The following is a 20,509-nucleotide window of genomic DNA, read 5'->3' as shown; positions in this document are numbered from 1 at the left end:
TGATTCATTTGAACACTTTAAAGAAACTGGCACAGTTGCCATTTTTCGTACGTTGCAGTCACAGACTGAATTTTAAATAAATTGACATATATCATCCTGATCCTCCTAATTTTTGTCCACACCTAAAAAAGTATTTTTTTTTCCAGGTCTCAGGAGGATGGTAGAAACAGTAAATGGTAAATTTACAAACAGCCATCATAAAAAAACCATGACAGACTTGTGACTTGCATTTTATTTAACATTCAATTAGCAATGTGCATCACAAACATTAACCAGTGCTAGATTCCAGAGATAGTGCATTTCAATTTGTGACATAGGGGATTGGTGAATTCAATTTGCCCTACACCAGCATTCTGATCTCAATAACCAATCAGAAAACCGGGAAGGTTACAGCACGTAAAAATCTTTTTAGCTGTATCTCTTCCCGTCTGCCAGATGTCAAATTTCAAGAAACCCACTGACGAAACCTTTTCTACCCTGACGGGATCAACACTATGTTAAAATACCTTTCATTCCCTGCAGGTGGGAGCAAAGGAAACTGGTGGTTTAGTTCCCTGTACAGCAGTGAGACGACGCAATGACCAAACTGCCTTACAGCCCTGAACTGCGCAGAGTATATAAAAACTGTGAAAAAAATGATCCAATAAACTGTATTAATAATGTATAAAATTGAAATTCAAATAAGGCAAAGACAATCAGCAGAAATTATTTACATTCATAACAAATCTTTCATTTTAATAAAACTCCCATCCATAAAAAATAATTAACATATCCAGTGGAAACAATTCAAAGAAATACTTATTTAAAAATTAAATTATAATTAGTAAAAAATAAGTTCTCAGAGACAAAATTTGAAATAATTTGCTAATTTACAATATCTTCATCTCTAAAAAAGAGAAAGGTGAAGCAGCACGGCTCAGAGTGTGTGAGTGTGTGTGTGTGTGTGTGTGTGTGTATGCACAGTATCACAGGAAGGTGTGGGGGCAGACTGTGCTGAATGTGGATGGAGGTACAAAATGATGTCATGAGCAGGGATGTAGGGTACATGATGATGTCATGAGTGTGGGTGTAGGTACGAGATGATGTCATGAGTGCGGATGGAGTGTAGGTATGAGATGATATCGTGTGTGAGTGTAGGTATGAGATGATGTCATGAGTGTGGTTGTAGGTACGAGATGATGTCGTGTGCGAGTGTAGGTATGAGATGATGTCATGAGTGTGGGTGTAGGTACGAGATGATGTCACGAGTGCGAGTGTAGGTATGAGATGATGTCATGAGTGTGGGTGTAGGTACGAGATGATGTCACGAGTGCGAGTGTAGGTATGAGATGATGTCATGAGTGTGGGTGTAGGTACGAGATGTCACGAGTGTGGGTGTAGGTACAAGATAACCCCAGAATCTTCTAGCCTCTTCAGAGCCTGGGCTTCATGTGTGAGGTCATGGTTGGAATCCTGAGGGGAGAGAATCACAGCCTTCAGTTCTATACTTTCAAGGGTTCTACGGTAGCTCTAATGCAAAACTCAAGGACTTCTTATTGACCTGAAATATTTCAAAGACCTGTTTCTGATAACAGTATTTTGATATTTCATTAATAAAACATACTCAGTGACATCATATGCAGTGTCAGACTGATGCCACTGAATTAGCACAGCTCAGTTTTCGCAGGTTTTCATTACGCTGCATGATATATCAAAGCGTGGTTTTTTTCTTTCATCCGAAGAAGCATTTCCCACGGTCCCCGACGTTTGGCTGTTTACTACCGCATCAGGTATGATTAAAGAAAAAAAGACAAAACATCGCCTACACGCCCTATGGCGGCAATTTGTTTTATAACGCTTAAAAAACCGCGATTCGATGTCGCGCAGCCCTACATTAGCAAGGACACACATTGTTCTGCATATTATGTTCTTCTCATATTACACTTTCACACCTGCTGCTATAATCCCAGGCCGACTGAACCCTTATCACTGTTACTGCATGTGAACCCCTTTCTAGATGGCCGCTGCCGGTGTGAAAGCCCCACCTTCATGGACTTCATGGTGTCGCGTCCGTAGTAGTGGATGGGCTGATTCTGGTTCCGGACCTCAGGGTAGCCGAATCCCGCGATGTGCACCACGTCACAGTAGTTCAGCGCCACAAAAACCGCCAGAATCCCAGTGGTGGGGTGAAAAGTTCGCTGGAGGGAGGGAGGGATGGAGGGAGGGAGGGAGGGAGGGAGGGAGGGAGGGAGGGAGAGAGAGAGAGAGAGAGATAATTAAATTTTACCGTTAAAAATGTATGAATATCAAAAAGAACAAGACAAAACATAAACCAGACAAATAATAAAAAAAGGTTTAATCTAAACAAGACAAAACAGATAAGGTTAGTCACCTAAAAGCAACCGCTTATATTAACATGCCATCCGTTACGGATCAGGTTGCCTCTTGATAGCACCTCAGTGTGGCAAAAAGCCCCCCCAAAAAACAAAACTGAAAAGTAAGCTGAAAAAAGACACTTTCTCTTCGATCACAAACTGAACAAATATGGTTTATGGCAGAAACACATTTACTGCCAAGAGAGAACAGAGGAGGAAGACACAGAAAGTTTCATATAGTGCCCTTTTAGTGTGTTTCCATATAAGAGTCAAGTAAAACTTCTGGAGGAGGATAAAGTTGAGTTCTTTATAATTCACAATGCCGTGATGTTTCACCATGTAAGGTCAATACTGTCCCTTCGAGAAAAGAGGTCTTATTATTTAAATAAGGATTTAGTAATGCTTCCCCTCTATGAGGTGATTCAAATCTGAAGGAAAAAACAACTGGTTTTGGCCTGGAGTACTCATTACAAAAACATTACAGCACCACATAACACCAATCCCAGCATCCCTCAATGTTCTCTTTAACCAACAGAGGGCAGCACTAGCCTGCTACAGAAAAACTGAGGATGGATAGAGATGCGGTCCACGGGTTCACCAAGAACTGGCAAGTCATTCTCTTCCCCTCTATCCATTCTCTCCTCCTCTCTTCACTCCATTTGTCTCTATATTCTTCCCTTTCCATTCTAGTTCTAGGCACTTGTATTTAGACAGGAAAGTGTAGTACAGGTGGGGGAGGGCAAGGGACTTGTCGTGTCAATGATTACCAGAAGAGCGTGAGAGGGCAATCACTTTGGAGTGAGCGACAAGAACAGAAAAAGGAAAAAGTACAATTTCCCCTCTCTTTCCAAACACCACACTCGCTTTCCCACATGCCCTGAAAGGTTTCCACACAGGGTTTAAACCGGAATGTTCTCGGTGTCAGTTTCTCCCTCCATCCCCTCTCTGGACAGCCCCGCGGCCCCGTTAGCCAGGCGGAAAACGGCGGCGCCTTAGCCGCTTTTATCTGTGAGGACGTCCGTTTGTCGAAACAGGAGTGTGTGTGTGTGTGTGTGTGTGCGCGTGTGTGTACGTGTGTGTGTGTGTGTATGTGTGTGTACGTGCGTGTGCATGTATGTACACAGGGCCGAAGTAAAGGTCCAACTGGGCCTGAGCTTATGCATCTCAGAATAACTGAATTTAGACTGCAAACTAGTGCAGTGCTGTTTCACTTGTCTCCTGTGACAATGGAGAGCATACAACATGCAATATATATATATACATATAACTATATATTTTTTTTTTTTTTCTGGAAATAAACACTTGTGACCATACTCCACCCCGTGCACAACCCTCCACACAGTTTTAAAACTGCTGGCCTGTAGCAGAACATGCATACGTGAGAAAAGCAGGGCGTTACTGAGGAACACACAGCCTCCTTGTTGGCGGTACATTTAGGCCGTTGGTGTGGCCGTGAGCGGCAGAGGTGATTCAGTTCTTTCCTGTGAGGTGGAAAAGGATGCAGTTTCCCTCTCTGGGGCTCAGGAGGGCTCCACACCCTTCAGGCCGGGACAAAAATACCCTCCCTGCCAGACGTGCATTCTGCTGGCTCGTGCCATAACGGACGAGCCAGACACCTGCGGCCTCTGTGTTTAAGAAACACCCGCTCCGTGTTCTTAAGAGCGCCCGCTCCGTGCTTTTAAGAGCACCTGCTCCATGTTCTTAAGAGTACCCGCTCCGTGCTTTTAAGAGCACCCGCTCCATGTTCTTGAGAGCACCCGCTTCGTGTTCTTAAGAGCACCCGCTCCATGTTCTTAAGAGCACCCGCTCCATGTTCTTAAGAGCACCCGCTCCATGTTTTTAAGTGCACCCGCTCCATGTTTTTAAGTGCACCTGCTCCATGTCTTTAAGAGCACGTCCTCAGTTTTTAAGTGTACCTGTGTATGTTTTCAAGAGTGCCCGCTATGTGTTTTTAAGTGTGCATTGCCCTCAGCCAAGAGAGAGAGAGAGCGAGAGAGACAGAGGGAGGGAGACAGAAAAACAGTGAGATTGAGAAAGAACTTGGTAGCTCTCCAGCTACAGGTATGTGGGATCTTGAGCACAGGAAAGTAGAGTCAGTGCCGAAGGAATCTAGGCTTTTTAAAAGCACACGTACAACAAAACTCTCAGGAACTACGATCTGTTAGCCCCTCCCCCCAGCAAACTAAGAAATGGCTCCTGCTTGACTGCTGTGTTCAGACCTGCTCGCATTCTCTGAGCTCTTCTGGCTTGGCTTTGTGGAGAACCAAGGCTCCGAGGGTCAAGTCGAGTCTCCGTGGTGATGGCCTGTGCTTTAACTGAGTCCACTGGTCTGTTGGCTAGCACTGCAGCCTGTTATGGAGTGCCTACTGAACACTGGTACATCATAATGTGATGAACCATTAGCCACAGCGCGGGACTCAGACTGACAGGTTGGGGCCAGTTGGTGCCGGCGAGGGAGGCGTGGCTACAAGGGGTGGGAGGGACCTTTGCTCACCTGATTCTTCTTGGGCTGCAGCGGGATGTGCAGCAGAGTTCCAGCCGTGTGCTGCAGGAAGTAGGGGTCCAGGATCCGGATCTGGCTGCCGCTCCCGAGCCAGATCTGAGGGGGGGGCTTCCAGAAGCCTTTCCGTACCTGGACAGCGAGGGAAGATAGAGAGACAGGGGAGCTGTAAGACCTCTCCAACCTCCTTGTCTGTCCACCCTTATTGCTCTAAGGATCTTCTGTGTTTATGCAACTAACCCACTAATGGGGGCATGGGACTTTCTGGAACATACCACTGGGTAATTAAACAGGGCACACCCGTTTAATTAAAGCTTGGTAAATCAAGCTCTCTAGAACATTTGCTGACACAGGTAGAGGTGGCAGGGGTGGGATTTTTACGGACCTGGGCAGGGTACAACAAAGTGGTCAAGGTCGGGTAGGGTAAGGTAGGGCAGGGCAGGGCAGGGCAGGGAGGAGAGCCATACCCTCTTCTCATCGTACAGGATCTCCTTGAGCCAGCGCAGGTCATTCTGCTTGAAAGGCACCAGGACCAGGATGGTGTCGGGGTCGTTGTGGATGCTGGGGTTGTAGGAGGCCGACTCGGGGTAGAAGAGTCGCATTGTAGTTCTGTTCCCAACATCATCCTCGTACCCCCTCACCGGGGCATCATTCAATCTGTGGGGCGGAGCCAAGAAAACCAACCAACATCACTTCAATCGGCATGTTAACACGGATTAATGAACAACCCCTCTCTATTGAAAAAACTAGGGTATGCATTTCCGGTAATTTGATACCCTAACATTCAGTGATGGTACCGATAAAAAAAACCACAAAACTATGGGTGTTACCCTTTATAAATACTCCTAAGAGCACTAGAGGCTGCAATAATAAAACGCTGCCCCCCTCCTTCCCCCCACCCTACATGAAGCTCCAGATCTTTCTGTGAGAAAACAGACTCACAGCAAGATGTTTTCACCCATACGTCCATCTGTCCATTTCCCCTGTTTTTTTGCAGAGTTCTAGGGCTCTCCTTCGTGAATACTGAAGAGAAGGGACATAAGTGTTTTTTGTTTGCTAAAACACTGATTTAGGAAACTGATTAGGGAGGCTGCAGTTGAATACTTGGATAAACTGCTGGTCCACCATGGGAATTTCAACACTGGTTAAATGAAGCAGAATAATTATCAATGAAGCACAATGCACTTGTTAAAATATTTCATATAATTATCTGGCCTGGTACTCGAAGAGGGCAAAACCTACTTTTAGCACACAGCTAGGCACAAAAGGGGTGAATAAACAAATAACCTACAGTGGCAATTAGATTTTACATTAGAGAGACGTCTTAAAATGTCTTGAGGAAATGCTTAAGGAAACAGTTTACATCCTCCTTTTAAGAGCCAACAATTCAGTTCCTTCTTTTAAGACACAGCAATTCACAAGCTGTGAGGTCATACCGCACACAGGATAGTGTATCACATTTTTATGTCAAGTAGGAAAAATAGCACCACTTTTTCCAGGGTAACAATGAGAAAGAAGAAATGCAGTGGGACAGGAAGTCAGATTGTCATGGGTGTGGTGTCTTTCATTGTTGACCACAAAAAAAAGCTTCCGGAAAACCCTGCAGAAATGCCCGAGCTACACTTTTACTTCACACTGATGACAAAGCTCAAAATGAAAAAAATAAAGAGGGCTCACTGATTATTTATTTCTTTAAAATGTCTTTAGTCAGGAACAGAATCATATAAAGAAGCCATATTAAGCTTTACACTGGTAATTAATATTCCTTGATCATTCTTGTCTATCTCAGCCAACTACTGCATAAAAATGTTGATAATAATATTCAATGACATTGTTATTAATATTAAATTGTCAATAATGTCAATTTCAATTCAAATAACAATAAACTAATATTAAAGAAATAATTCTGGCCGGCCACCAATAATTAATAACATGAATCAAATAATTATTGTGTTGCAAGTATAAGCATCCCCATATTGTCCAAACTAGCCCACTGGGGCATTGCGGGTAATTGTGGGTGCACACATAGTACTTGATTAATTCAGATTTTTTAGATGTTGAAAGGCATGAGAGAACATGAATAAAATAAACAACAGGACCCAATGACAGAAGAGTTTAAGCTGGTTTTTTACTCACCTGATAACTACAGCTGACAACAGCGATTAAATGGTTGTTTACCCACCTGATAACCACAACTGACAACAGACTGAGATGGTAGTTTACGCACCTGATAACCACATCATACTTGTTGATAGCGGCCCCCAGGGAGCTGTTCTTGATGGAGAACCCGTTGCCGATGACAACGCAGGTTCTGCAGTCCAGGCTGAGGAACAGGGGGAGGTACAAAATCATTGAAAGTTTATTGGTCAAATTTGACAAATTCAGAGGAACCTGATTTGGATTCTGGGGCCATGGCAAGGAAAGCCTCCTTCGCAGATCAAATTCCTCCTCCTAACTCGTCAAAATGTGTTTGTGAAGAAATTAAAAAACTTGCGTTCAAAAATTTGGATTGGGCAATCATGACTGGCACAATCTATCTTTGCAAAGAAATAATACCAGAGCGCCCAGGCCAATCTGTGGGTGGAGTGGTGCTACTCATAACTCAGGTATGTGGGAATGGTACAACCAGAATTGTGGCCAAGTTGTACCAAAGGCTTGTGTTGGTGAGGGAGACGGGAAAAATAAAGTTGGTAGGCTCCACTTTATGGCAATCAAAACAAGTGTTTTTTATGGACAGATTGAACTGGAGACGTTCCCATCGGTGGTGAGAATGAAGTAAAAAATTATTTTAAAAACTAAGTAATGAACATAATGAAGTAGTAATGAAGTAATCATCCACGGCACAACCTAAGATTGTGCACTAAGAACACTAAGATTAGGAAAATTGCTGCATAAATGTAACAATTTATTATTACTATTATTATTGTTATTATAGGGAAATGGCCAGTGTGGGAACGGGGCACATCCAAATCATAAGCCATTGGAGTAAATATTCATCAGAGGGCCACGACGTGTGCGTGTGTGTACCCTGAGTGTGTGTGAAAAGCCTTAACGCGAGGGGCTCACTATGAGAGACCACTTCACAATATTCAAGGTAACTCAATAGACAGTGATAGCCTGTTAATTTTGTGACCGGATTATGGTATGAAATGGAAAAACACCAAAGTGTATATGTTAATTTAGCCTTTGTTTTTGTTTAAAATGTTTGGTTTACACTCCCTACATCACTTCTCTTACAAAAAATCTGAAAAGCAAAACAATGACAATTTTTCACTGTAACATATTCCTGATGCTGACTGAGTCATTAGGATTGGGCCCACTTACTTTTCGATGCTTGCCGGCATATCGTAATTTGAGGTGATTGCCAACACCTTCAGGAGGAACGACTCTGAAACCAGGACATAAGATGAAGACAAAACAAGACAGCTGAAATAACAAAGGCAAATTTAAGATGATTTATGATTCTGCACATTTACTTTCCCAGACTGAACCACCATCATAATGCTCCCATCTTTATTAGTGTGGATATAAAGTGCATCTGAGATGACATTTAGTGTTAAATGTTTGCTGCCCTCAATGAATATTTGGGAATGGGATGCACCTTGGAGAACCTCCATTTGCATACAAATGTCTAATCATCCAAGTGCCAAGTCTTCCCAGTAATGTTGACAATTACTTTTAAGACCATGGCCTTCAGGCTGATAAGGATATCAACGCAAACAAATTCTGAATGGAGCAGGAACTAGCCATAAGAAAATTGTGATCTGATTGCGGGAATGTTTCTTGTAAATTCATCTTCCTCCCCTTACCACACATGAATAGTAGAGGTAACATTAGACATAACAAAGAATTATCAAATGTAACAAGACACTGTACACTGCTACACTGCAATAGAAGCATCGGGTCACCCATATCACAGAAGGCGCTCTTTGCTATATCAGAGGGCTTATTCCAGGGATGAGGACTCAGTGAGGTACGTACCACTGCCTTTGATACCATAGGGTAAAGGTAGAGCAGACTTGTGTTGCTGCCAGAAGAAATCTCCCAGCGTTAAGAAGAGTCTGGTCTTTCTGGTGATGCTGCGTTTGAACAATGAAAATGATGTTGCTCAGATACAGGCCACTCTGAAGAACAGCGTATTCATCTTTTAAAATAAATCATCCACACACATTCCTCTCACATTGGTATATACGATGCTCTCTAAACTATGGTAACAGTAGAGTGAAAATGGGGGAACACAACACAAAAACAGTGTTGCAACTTGTGTGTGATGCAATGCTGCAGTGCTCACTGTACCAGTCTGATGTTCTGCTGCAGTGCTCAAAGTACCAGTGTGATGTTCTGCTGCAGTGCTCACTGTACCAGTGTGATGTTCTGCTGCACTGCTCACTGTACCAGTGTGATGTTCTGATGCAGTGCTCACTGTACCAGTGTCATGTTCTGCTGCACTGCTCACTGTACCAGTGTGATGTTCTGATGCAGTGCTCACTGTGCCAGTGTCATGTTCTGCTGCACTGCTCACTGTACCAGTGTGATGTAATGCTGCAGTTCTCACTGTACCAGTGTGATGATTCTTCTGATTCTGATGGCAGTGTGGTGGTACAGCAATGATTTAATGACAGCCTGGTGTTTCACAATTTTTCCACCGTGGTTGCACTCCAAACCCCTCATTGAGGAGTCAACTGCAGTGTGCTTAGCTGGAGTTCTCAGGTTAAACCCCAAGACAACAGAACTATACTACAACTGGAACAGCTATTCAACAGCAACATGCATCTGTGAAAAAAGGATTAGCTGTTTCAGGTTTAATGCAGTTCTGTAGTCTAGGGGTTTAAACCTGAGGGGTAAACTCCAGCTAAGCACACTGTAATTGACCTGATTTTGGCCATCTGAGGATTTCTGTTGGTGCAAGAAAAGGGAACAGATCCCTGCACAATTCCTACACCCCTAAGCGGAAATTCCAAAGCCCAAATTTCATTTGAATAAAGAACAAAAGGGCAGATTTGACTGTTCAGATCTGTTCGGGGGTCTCTCACAGCTTCACACGAACACAAACAACTTTTTTTTCCAGTTATTCAGTTTGTTTCCACCCCCCACCCCCCACTTCCTGCTGGGGGAACACAGATGGGCAGGATTTCTCACTTGAAGTTCAGACTCTCCCATCTTCTGGACACAAGCCAGCTGCCACACAGGTTTTTGCTTGGAACAGGAATCTTCGTGGTCCCGCCATAGCTGAAAGAGAAATGGGCAACCCCACTGAGTCCCGAATGAGCAGCCCCAATGAGTCCAAATCAGCAACCACAATGAGCCCAAATCAGCAACCCCAATGAGCCCGATTGAGAAACCCCAATGAGCCTAAATCAGCAACACCACTGAGCCCGAATGAGCAACCCCAATGAGCCCGAATCAGCAACCCCACTGAGTCCCGAATGAGCAACCCCAATGAGCCCGAATGAGCAACCCCAATGAGCCCGAATCAGCAACCCCAATGAGCCTGAATCAGCAACCCCAATGAGCCTAAATCAGAAACCCCACTGAGCTTGAATGAGCAACCCCAATGAGCCCGAATCAGCAACCCCAATGAGCCCGAATCAGCAACCCCAATGAGCCCGAATCAGCAACCCCACTGAGTCCCGAATCAGCAACCCCAATGAGCCCGAATGAGCAACCCCAATGAGCCCGAATCAGCAACCCCAATGAGCCTGAATCAGCAACCCCAATGAGCCTAAATCAGAAACCCCACTGAGCTTGAATGAGCAACCCCAATGAGCCCGAATCAGCAACCCCAATGAACCCGAATCAGCAACCCCACTGAGTCCCGAATGAGCAACCCCAATGAGCCCGAATGAGCAACCCCAATGAGCCCGAATGAGCAACCCCAATGAGCCCGAATCAGCAACCCCAATGAGCCCGAATCAGCAACCCCACTGAGTCCCGAATGAGCAACCCCAATGAGCCCGAATGAGCAACCCCAATGAGCTCAAATGAGCAACCCCAATGAGCCGGAATCAGCAACCCCAATGAGCCGGAATCAGCAACCCCAATGAGCTTGAATGAGAAACCCCAATGAGCTCAAATGAGCAACCCCAATGAGCCCGAATCAGCAACCCCAATGAGCCTGAATCAGCAACTCCAATGAGCCCAAATGAGCAACTCCAATGAGCCTAAATGAACAACTCTAATAATCCTGAATAAGCAACTTCAATAAGCCTGAATGAGCCACTCCAATGGGCCCAAATGAGCAACTCCAATAATCCTGGAAGAGAAACTCCAATGAGCCCAAATGAGCAACTACAATGAGCCCAAATGAATGATCACGATCATTTTAGCAGCTCATAATTTTGAATGAAAATTGTGAATGAACAAGGTTCTGTTCCAAGATTGAATACTCTTAATGAGAAGGGTGGAAATATAGCGCAACTACAGTATATAATAGGAATAATTACTGATCCAGGAAATGCAACATTCTGAACTTAAGTCCATCTGAATTAAGTGGTTTAAATTGTGAGTGTTCATTGCAGCTAACTCCAGGCACTCACAGGCTGGTATCATAGACAAAGAAGGATGTTTCATAAGTTGGACGGACACGCCTACAAATACAAGTTAGCCTTTCCACAGTGGGAGGAAAGTAAAAAGAGGGGATATACAAATGTTAAAAAAGAGAGAAAGTAGGAATCAAGAACATGGAGACACAATAGGAACCTTACCTTTGCAGGAAGAACTGGGAGAAGTAGTAAGAGACAAAGAACAGCACCACAGGTATCAGTCTAATGCACCATGCTGTGGAAGGAAAGACAGACAGACAGATACACACACACACACAGTCCACATTATAATCCGCATGCAAAAATGTGCTACAGGAAGAAAGAGACACACAACGCAACAGGCCACTGGTCCTTATGGGTCTGGGAAACAACAAATAAAAGGTGGAAGGCCATGTACAACAATCATAGGGAACTGTGTGTACTACAGTCACAGAGAACACCATGTGCTGCAGTTATAGGGAAGTATTCACTCCGTTTTCTCCGTTTGTACGCATTATCAATATTATCGTCCACTGGTGTCTCTTTGAAAAAAAGAGCAGGAAAGTGCAAAGAAAATGAGGAACACTTTATTCATGACTTGTTTTGAAATTATATTTTAGCCAGTTAAACACATGCAAGTGAATTCTTCAGAGCACAAAATGACTAATTTTCATATTAAGTGAGTCTTAAACCGCATGGGGTGAATGTTTCATGCTAGGAGACGTGAGTTGGAAAAGATCACATTTTAGCAGGACCCAAGCTATGATTCATGGACATTGCGTGCTGAGGAAAACAGATGATGTCACCGAATTTGCAAAACACTGTGTACTTTCCTTATACTGTAATATTTACAACTGCTGAAAGGGCTTCACCCCAGCATAAAGCCAAGAAAATAAAGCGCCTTTCAAACACTCCTGCCAAACGCCAGCGCTTCCACAGCATACAACAGGAGCACTTTACCGCGCTGGGGACAGAGCCCTCTCAAGGTATCTGTGGGTGTGTGGGAGCTCTGTGGAGCATTGCCTTTCTGGGCATGTGCAGGATGCAGCTGTTGTACTTACTGTATGCATGACGATATGTTTTGTGCAGCACTGTCAATTTCAATTACCCGTTCTTTTGACTGTGCACATGAAACGTTTGCATCTATGCTGGGACTCATCGAACCTTACCACATGTTTTAAGTGGCTCTGGATAAATGCAAGAGCTCATTAAATATATGTGAAATCAGCTACTCCAATGCTGACAGCTGGAAGGGGGGAAAGCAGTGGGTCTTCCAAGGTCAATTCAGTAGATCAGAAGCATCATCTGTGGGCTCAAAATATATGCTGTCTCACGACATCTCTCTCCCAGCACAAGATAAACCATGCAGTGAGAGTGTGGCTTCATTTCCCACACGTCTATGGCCTCCTGGACTAATGGTGTCTGATGCGATGGCGAGAGTGCCAAACCGAAAAATGGGTCTCAGCTGTCTGCGTTAGGCGACTCAGTCCCCTAACCCTAACCTTCTGCCAAATCCTCATTCCCCTAACCCTAAGGCAAACACTCAGTCCCCTAACCCTCTGCCAAATTCTCAGTCCACTGGACTACATACAGATATCCCGCTGCTCATCCATTACAGATATCACACAACTAGATACCCACTGGTTCTACGATGATTTGAATGGCACGGCTGTTTTTTATCAGGTGTATTAAACAGTCTACATATTTATGCATTTACACAGCTGGGCATTTCCCACAGCAGGTCCGGTTCAGAACGTGCTCAAGGACACAACATAAGTGCCAAAGCTCAAGACCCACACCCTCTGGGCAACAAGCACTGCCCATTAACTACCATATTACGCAACTGTCACACTGCGACAATAAAGCCCTGGGAACAACAGCAAGACGCAAGACTTCAGTCGGGCTTCCGGCCTTTTATTTAATCCTCCTAAAGGAGGGGAATACGGAGAGAGAATGTAGACACACGCCTCAGGTAAACCAAGATAGAAAAATGTACTTCACTGTTGCCCTTACAGGTTTCAGCTAGAAATGGAAAATAATAAACAAATCAAAATTATGCCGTTTGGCTTTCCACACAAACTTTTGTATACTCTATCTCTCTCTCAGTTTATATATTAACAGGGCACACCTGTGTGTAATTTCTGCTCTCTCAGTAAGCGTGATCAGCCTGATTCCCCTGCTCAGACCAATGCCTTCCACGGCTACGTGTCCTGGGTAATTGCCCAGTATGTGAGGTACACAAACTGTCTGTTTAAAAAACGTAATGTTTTGTGCGATGTCCCTTCCCAGGCATGCAATGTCTTCAACAAACCAGCAAAAAAAAAAAAAAAAAAAACACAACCTGTGACTCTTCATTTTCCCAAGAGAAACCACAAAAAAAAAACCAAGCATGACTTATAAGCAGACTTGGCAACATGGTCACACTACAGACTGGGTATGGTCAGTTGTCTTAAGATACAATGATTATGCTGATATGGGTGGCAGGATGCCATACATATCCTGATACACACCATAAACATTAATACACACTTAAAACAGAACCTCATTGGTAAGGAAAATGCACAATCTTCATGATAATGAATTTAATATAAAAACTAGAAATCTCCACTCATAGACACTGGGCCACCATAATGTCACGCTGCGGAAACAATTTAACAAGTAAAGTTTTAGAAGGTTTGTACGTATGTGTCCGTGTGTATGTGTGTGTGTGGCTGCGTGTGTGCATGTGTATGTTCGTGCTGGCTGCTTATATTCTAGCAAGCCATATTGCACTGTAACACCCATAAGCAATACATTAATAATGTATTCATCTTAAAAAATGATTGGTGCTGATGAGATATGCCTGAGCATCACTTTGTGGGGGTTACATTCCCCATCTTTCCCCAGGCTAAACTTATTTTTACACTGTGTGTGTGTGTGTGTGTGTGTGTGTGTGTGTGTGTGTGTGTGTGTGTGGTGTTCTGGTGCTGACAGGGAGCTTACTTTTTTCTGTGTGTGTGTGTGTGTGTGTGTGTGTGTGGTGTTCTGGTGCTGACAGGGAGCTTACTTTTTGCTGTGTGTGTGTGTATGTGTGGTGTTCTGGTGCTGACTGAGAGCTTACTTGTTGCTCTGTGTGTGTGTGTGTGTGTGTGTGTGGTGTTCTGGTGCTGACAGGGAGCTTACCTTTTTCTGTGTGTGTGTGTGTGGTATTCTGGTGCTGACAGAGAGCTTACTTGTTGCTCTGTGTGTGTGTGTGTGTATGTGTGGTGTTCTGGTGCTGATAGAGAGCTTACTTTTTGCTGTATTAAAGGACATCTTCACATGCTTCTTCCCCTGCTCATCTCAACTGGCAGTGTCATCCTGTAAGGATGGGCACATGAACAGCCCATTAGTATGAGTCATTAACACAGTCTCTCACATACTTCATACTCCACCCTTCCCTGAGGGAAATCTGCTTTAGACTGTCGTGTAAACAACATCAAGCCAAGCAAAAAACACAGCGCATAACGCACAATGCTGTGGACTACCTTGCTGCTTTGTAAACAGTCTTACCATTTAAAAGCTGGTTGTATTGTTTGCTACTATATTATGTTGCATCAACATTCAGGAGAGACATAGCAGACTGTGTTGAGCATGGGGTAGAAGACACAAACCTAGGACCAAACAGGAAACAGCATAAGAATTCATAAATTTTTAAACTGCTTATAGTAGAACACATAGGCTAGATGTTCTTTGTTGATATCACTGATGAAAAAAGTAAGAAACAGAAAACAAGCCACCTCTGTATCGCTTTTCATTCCCTTGGTCAACTTCAGGCCAGCAATTCCAAGGTTAACTCCATATTGAACAAGACCTGTTGGATTGTCTTTTTGCTTAGCTGTATCAGGACGACTGCAACAGCCAGCTAGCTAGCAACAAACCACAATCTGATCCCAAACCACAGACTCTGTCTTTTTTATGTACAATAAATAAAATAATACATCACAACGTTATCTGTCCTTGAGCTAGTATGGTTCTCGGAGTGTATTCTAGCTGGAATTGGATGCTAGGTGAGCAAAGAAACATGATGTCCCCATCTGCATAACTGTATTGGCAGCTGTTAGTAGCTATAAAAAAAACATTCTCTTTTGCTGTTATGTTTTCAAAAAGCCATCAAAAATGAAAAAGAGAGAAATGGTACCCAAGGTCACTGAGTGGGCTTCAGAGCTGAAGATTAGGGACACTAGATGGGGATGAAAACATACACCTAGTGTTCTTTTGGGAAGACCTAAGGCATTTTAAATTGTATTAATGTTTATTAAAGAAATCCATTTTATTCATCAATGTATTTGACTTTGCAAGTTAGTTCAGCGTTTCATGTTAAATGTGTTCAGCTAATCTGCTTGCTGCAATGACATATCATCATCTGGATGTTCCAGGTGATTAATGGAAAAACAAGCACGAAACCGTCCAGACTCACGGCGCAACTTGGTAAACTATATTTTTTGGTTGATTTTACAGGCTCATATATGGCAGTTGGTTCTCTCAGAATTCTGACAGATAGCCAGGTCAATATTTTCACTGGAGACTTGATACATCCCGCCTTGTAACTTCAAAGTCCCAGGTCATTTGTGAATGGTTTAAATGGATTTTGAAAACAGACACATGCTACAATCACGATAACGGCAATGACTGTGCTGTGAAGTTTAGGTAGCAAACAACAACGTTGAATCCTTTTGACGTAATTTACGTAGAAACTATACGCTCAGATCGCCTAGTTTCACTCACTGTGGCCAAGCGGAATGGATAAAGACGACAAAAAAAGAAATGTAGCCTCATCTAGAAAGTATTTATTTTACAAATATAACGATTGAATTGTTTGACTACACTGTTTTTTGCTCTAAAGACTGAAATAATGTTACAATTTCAGAACCATGTACACACTCCACTGTTATTCTGGTAGGCTATATGGGGATGTTAGCAGTGTAAATAAACATTATTAAACTTTTTTATCGTTAAACCTGATGTTTTACGGTTAATCTATGTTCGTATGATTCTGAACGCATTGACATGTACCACAGAGGTTAAAACTACACGCACAAAAGGTTGTGGCGTAACATCCTTGAAATCCAAAGCCGATTTACACGTGTTCGATTAGGTTTGAGGCCAACATCAGATCTTTAACAGAACACGAGTCCAGACGATAGCCAGCTCCAACACATGCTTTCAATGAATCATTTTCGTTGGATGAGCCTGAATTATTTTCTTTGAAGTGCTGATTTAACTTAGCATGCCATGCTCAGACTTCACGAGGCGAGGTCCTACTATACCTGCCACATTTTCTCTGAGGGGTCCCAGGGCTGTAAGCCACTTAGTTTTATATGAGCAGAGCTGGAGATGGAGCCGTGTGGATCTCATAAAAAAAGTATTTCAAAAAGGTTTTATGTTTTCTGTTTCTGCTGTTATGCATGAGGAATGTTCTGTACACAAAATGCAATGCTTTTACTTTGGAAGGAGGCAAAATACCATAATCAGCACAATGTTACAACACTCCTATGAAAGCCATCTCCACAACACAGTCCTTTGCACGCCTCAACTGAGCATTGCACACCACCTCCAGAAACATTTTTGTTGCATTCAAATAAACGATTGCTTCAAGCCACGTGCAGCATCATATTCATGCGCTGAGATTTTGCTTTAAAAATGCACGCAACACCTGCATGCAACGTGTGCAAAAAACAAGTTCCTTAAGCACGCTTACGTGTTCAGCTCCTGCACAATGAAAGGTTTCTGGTTGGGATGACTAAATAAAAACTACATTTAAAGTCAAACTGAAACTTTTCATTGAATCTTGCAGGATGAGCAAGAACAATAAATAAAAAAAAGGTAGGCTATCCAAAACAAACAGCCCTCTTGAACTTCCCCTGAAATGCCCCTGGCTTCCAGCCCCCCAATGGTAAAAAGAATGCATGCTATGCTCTTGTTGGACCCGTATCAAACACCGCCATCTGTTCCTGTGGTGGGTTGTTGGCCTCGCAGAGGCCTTGAGCTGCCTGTCACTGTTGTAGCTCAGAGTAAGGCTTCCCTACCTGTGCCGTGGAACACTGGCGCCGGGCTCTGAACGTGAAAAACTCTCCTCGGGCCCGAGGGATCCTCCCTGCAGGAGAAAAGCACACAGCGGGGTCATGGAAAGCAGGCATACTCCTATGCTTTTCACTCTGCTGAGGAATCTCTGATTCAGTCCTACAGAACTACAGTGTCCTCAGCTCTCAGGGCTTTCCTTTTGAGCAGTGGCCAGTTTAGGTTTTGAGAGCAAGGCGAGTGAAGTGTTTAGCCAGTCGCTGACTTCTATTAACACAATAACGGTCACAGCACGGTGCATGCTTACCACATGAAATCGTTTCAGCCAAATGACTAAATTGTAAATTGTAACAATACTTCGATTGGAAGCAAACTGCCAAAGTGTCAAAGTGAGTTTGTGCAGAGAGACATATAAAAGACATGCGTTTTATCTATCTATGCTTGTTTCAATAAAATGTTTTTATTACTGTGCATAACACTTTAATTGTGCTGTTATCAGCATGAATGGATATGTGGAATTTTATTTTTCAAAAACACGGCCGTTCAAGTGTGAAGCAACTAAATTGAAACAGCCGCAGATATCCAGGGGTGAAGCTTGAGAGCCGGTACAGGATCCTGACTGTTTAGAACGGAAATACCGATAAGGGCCGGTGTGCATGATGCCTGGGCCCGGGACAAAATTATTTCAACGGGCCCCGCCCCCAATCAATGGCCAACATTTATGAGTGAGCATCACTCTCTCTTCTGGGCCCCCCCCCTGGGCTGGGCCCGGGACAACTTCCCCGGTTGTCCGCCCCAGAAGCCGGCCTGCCGATAAGATAACCAGATACAGATCACGTAAACAGGATCTCTCTCTCCTACACTAATTCAGCATGAACAAATGTCCACCGCATTGATGGGACAACCCCACTGCATGAGACACACAAACAGTCTCAAGTGTGGTTACATTTTACGATGACGACAACGCTCGTTGCCACAAATGTGATAAAGCAATTACCAGTGAGGGAGGAAAAACGAGCAATATCCAAGGATCTGCCAACGAATCATAATACAAATATGCAGAAATGCCAGGCTTTCAACTGCTTTGCTCACAGTCCTCAATCTCTCACGGCCCCCCCCATCCTGCAGGTACCAGAGCTGAGTTTGCTAGGCTAATAACAAATGACTGAAAATAGGCTAATGAATGAAAGCAAATTGTTTAGCTATGATTCCTAAGATTTGGCAACTTATTGCAGATTGTCAGGCTGAAGCTGCAGCCAACATGACCCAACCCATCCCTCCTCCCTCTACCACAGGCCCCAGCTGTGTCCAAAGTCCCTTCACGCTTACAGCTACTGGGAGTGGGAGGGTGAGGATAGAAAATTTTCTAGGTTGTGCATTCTGTTTGTCTGAACTTCTTTTAGCCTTCTGCTATAAAGAACACTGGGCCTCATTCACCAATATCTTCCTAAGTTTTTTCTTAAATTTGTTCTTAAGAAAGGTCCTAAGAAAAATCTACCTCAGATTCACGACGCGTTCTTAAACCGCAGAATTGTTCGCACGTGTTCTTAAAATGATGAATCCCATCGTCCTCGTAAATGTAAAGCGCGTGCCAGTTGTTCCTAATTAGCATAGGTAAATGCCCCGCAATCCCCATAAAAGGGCATGAGACTGCAGGGCCGTGTGCACACAGAGAAATCGAAAAGAAAAGTTGAGAGCGAACAAAGTCAATAATGCCCCAACGAAAATCTAAAGAGGGTGGAGCACCGGACTCCAAACGTAAGAAAGACTTCAGTAGTTCCGAAGTGGAGGTATTGCTGCGGAAAGTGAACAGCAAACGACCTGTCATATTTAGTAGCGCCAGTAGTGGATATAAAATAACACAAAAAAAGATGCATGGGATGCTATTATTCGTTCAGTGAACGCTGTATCCGGAGAAGGTGATGAAGTAAAAAAATATGGTTTGATGTCAAATCTGAGGCAAAAAAAAAAAAAAAAAATGCTGGTGGGAGTGGGCGCAAGGAATTGCGTGTTATGCATTCAAACGACAAAGCGCTTCTCGTCACATTAATACCGCTAATTAAATCAACCGGCAGTAAACTGCATCGGAGTAAACCTGTTGTTGCACAAAACACTGCACAAAAAATGTATTGCCAGTCATTTTGGCGTCACCCCCCTAGTGACGCCTCTGAATAAGTGTTCTCTTGTTCAACATGTCCATGTGTTTAAAAAGTGTTACCTTAGTTTGTATTCAAAATTTAAACATTTGCTTTTGCAGTATAGACCAAACATCGCATAATTGAAACCCCCCAAAATAAAAGGTCACTACAATGGTTTGTTTTTTATAATTTATTTACAGATGAACTCCCGCTGAGGCAACCACCCTCTGATCTGGAACCTGGCACCTTAATGCTTTGTAAAATAATGAAAATAATTATAAAAAAATATTATAAATGATTAAAAATATCATTGTAATTTATATCCTATAATATTATACAACTGTAGAATTGAAGAAAACGCAAAAACCAATTATTTTGCACAAACATGTCAGTACTCAAATGTGCGTAAGTGTGCTCTTGAGTGTGCGTAGATTCTGTTCTTACCTAAGAACAAATCCCAAATAAGAAAACATTGGTGAATGCTAGAATCTTCGTGAAAACTGCGTAAGTGGGTTTTAAGAAGAAAATTCTTCTTAAGAACGGTTGGTGAATGAGGCCCACTGTTTATTCATTTATTTTACATTTGTTGTTGTTGATATTATAGAGACTTTTTTTTTTTACATTACTAAAGAATGAATATTTTGTTATACAGGAGAATAATAAAGCAATACCATTTCTTTTGTCATGGTTCTGTGTTTCCGTCTCTGTCTTTCCTTGTTGGGCCGCCAGATGGCGGAACTTCTGTTTTGTGTCCTGCTCCCCCTGTTTAATTGTATTACTGCTTTCAATTATTCTATTATTGTTTTTGGGTTGTCTCGTTTTCCCTTCCCTCTCTGTGGCCTGATTGTTCATGGTGCCCTCCTGTGTCTCGTCAGTGTCTGGTCTATTTAAGTTCCCTTCTTCCTTGACTCAGGTGCTGGATGCACAAACACGGTTGTGTTTGTTTGTGTGTGCCTC

At 43.2% G+C, this 20,509-nt stretch overlaps 1 protein-coding gene across 2 annotated transcripts in view; it reads right to left on the bottom strand.

The window, feature by feature from the left end:
* Nucleotides 1-214: 214 nt before the first annotated feature.
* The window catches only part of st3gal4 (ST3 beta-galactoside alpha-2,3-sialyltransferase 4), a 32,072-nt gene continuing 11,777 nt past the window's right edge, over nt 215-20,509 (bottom strand). Inside the window, exons 2-13 of one of the 2 annotated variants that reach the window (XM_035386010.1) lie at nt 17,423-17,490; nt 14,907-15,007; nt 14,648-14,714; nt 11,559-11,631; nt 9,994-10,083; nt 8,836-8,933; nt 8,179-8,242; nt 7,082-7,177; nt 5,322-5,511; nt 4,849-4,986; nt 2,025-2,177; nt 215-1,452 (exon numbers count right to left, since the gene is read on the bottom strand). In XM_035386010.1, the coding sequence (XP_035241901.1) occupies nt 1,363-1,452; nt 2,025-2,177; nt 4,849-4,986; nt 5,322-5,511; nt 7,082-7,177; nt 8,179-8,242; nt 8,836-8,933; nt 9,994-10,083; nt 11,559-11,631; nt 14,648-14,669 (1,014 nt within the window). In that variant the 5' untranslated portion in view covers nt 14,670-14,714; nt 14,907-15,007; nt 17,423-17,490 and the 3' untranslated portion in view covers nt 215-1,362. The remainder of the gene's footprint in view (nt 1,453-2,024; nt 2,178-4,848; nt 4,987-5,321; nt 5,512-7,081; nt 7,178-8,178; nt 8,243-8,835; nt 8,934-9,993; nt 10,084-11,558; nt 11,632-14,647; nt 14,715-14,906; nt 15,008-17,422; nt 17,491-20,509) is intronic. The other variant, XM_035386009.1, reaches the window with a different exon arrangement.

This window comes from Anguilla anguilla, chromosome 12, assembly GCF_013347855.1.
Source record: "Anguilla anguilla isolate fAngAng1 chromosome 12, fAngAng1.pri, whole genome shotgun sequence".
In the NCBI taxonomy this organism is placed as follows: Eukaryota; Metazoa; Chordata; class Actinopteri; order Anguilliformes; family Anguillidae; genus Anguilla; species Anguilla anguilla.
Note: the sequence above shows the minus strand (reverse complement) of the source record. Positions and strands in the feature narration are given on the sequence as shown.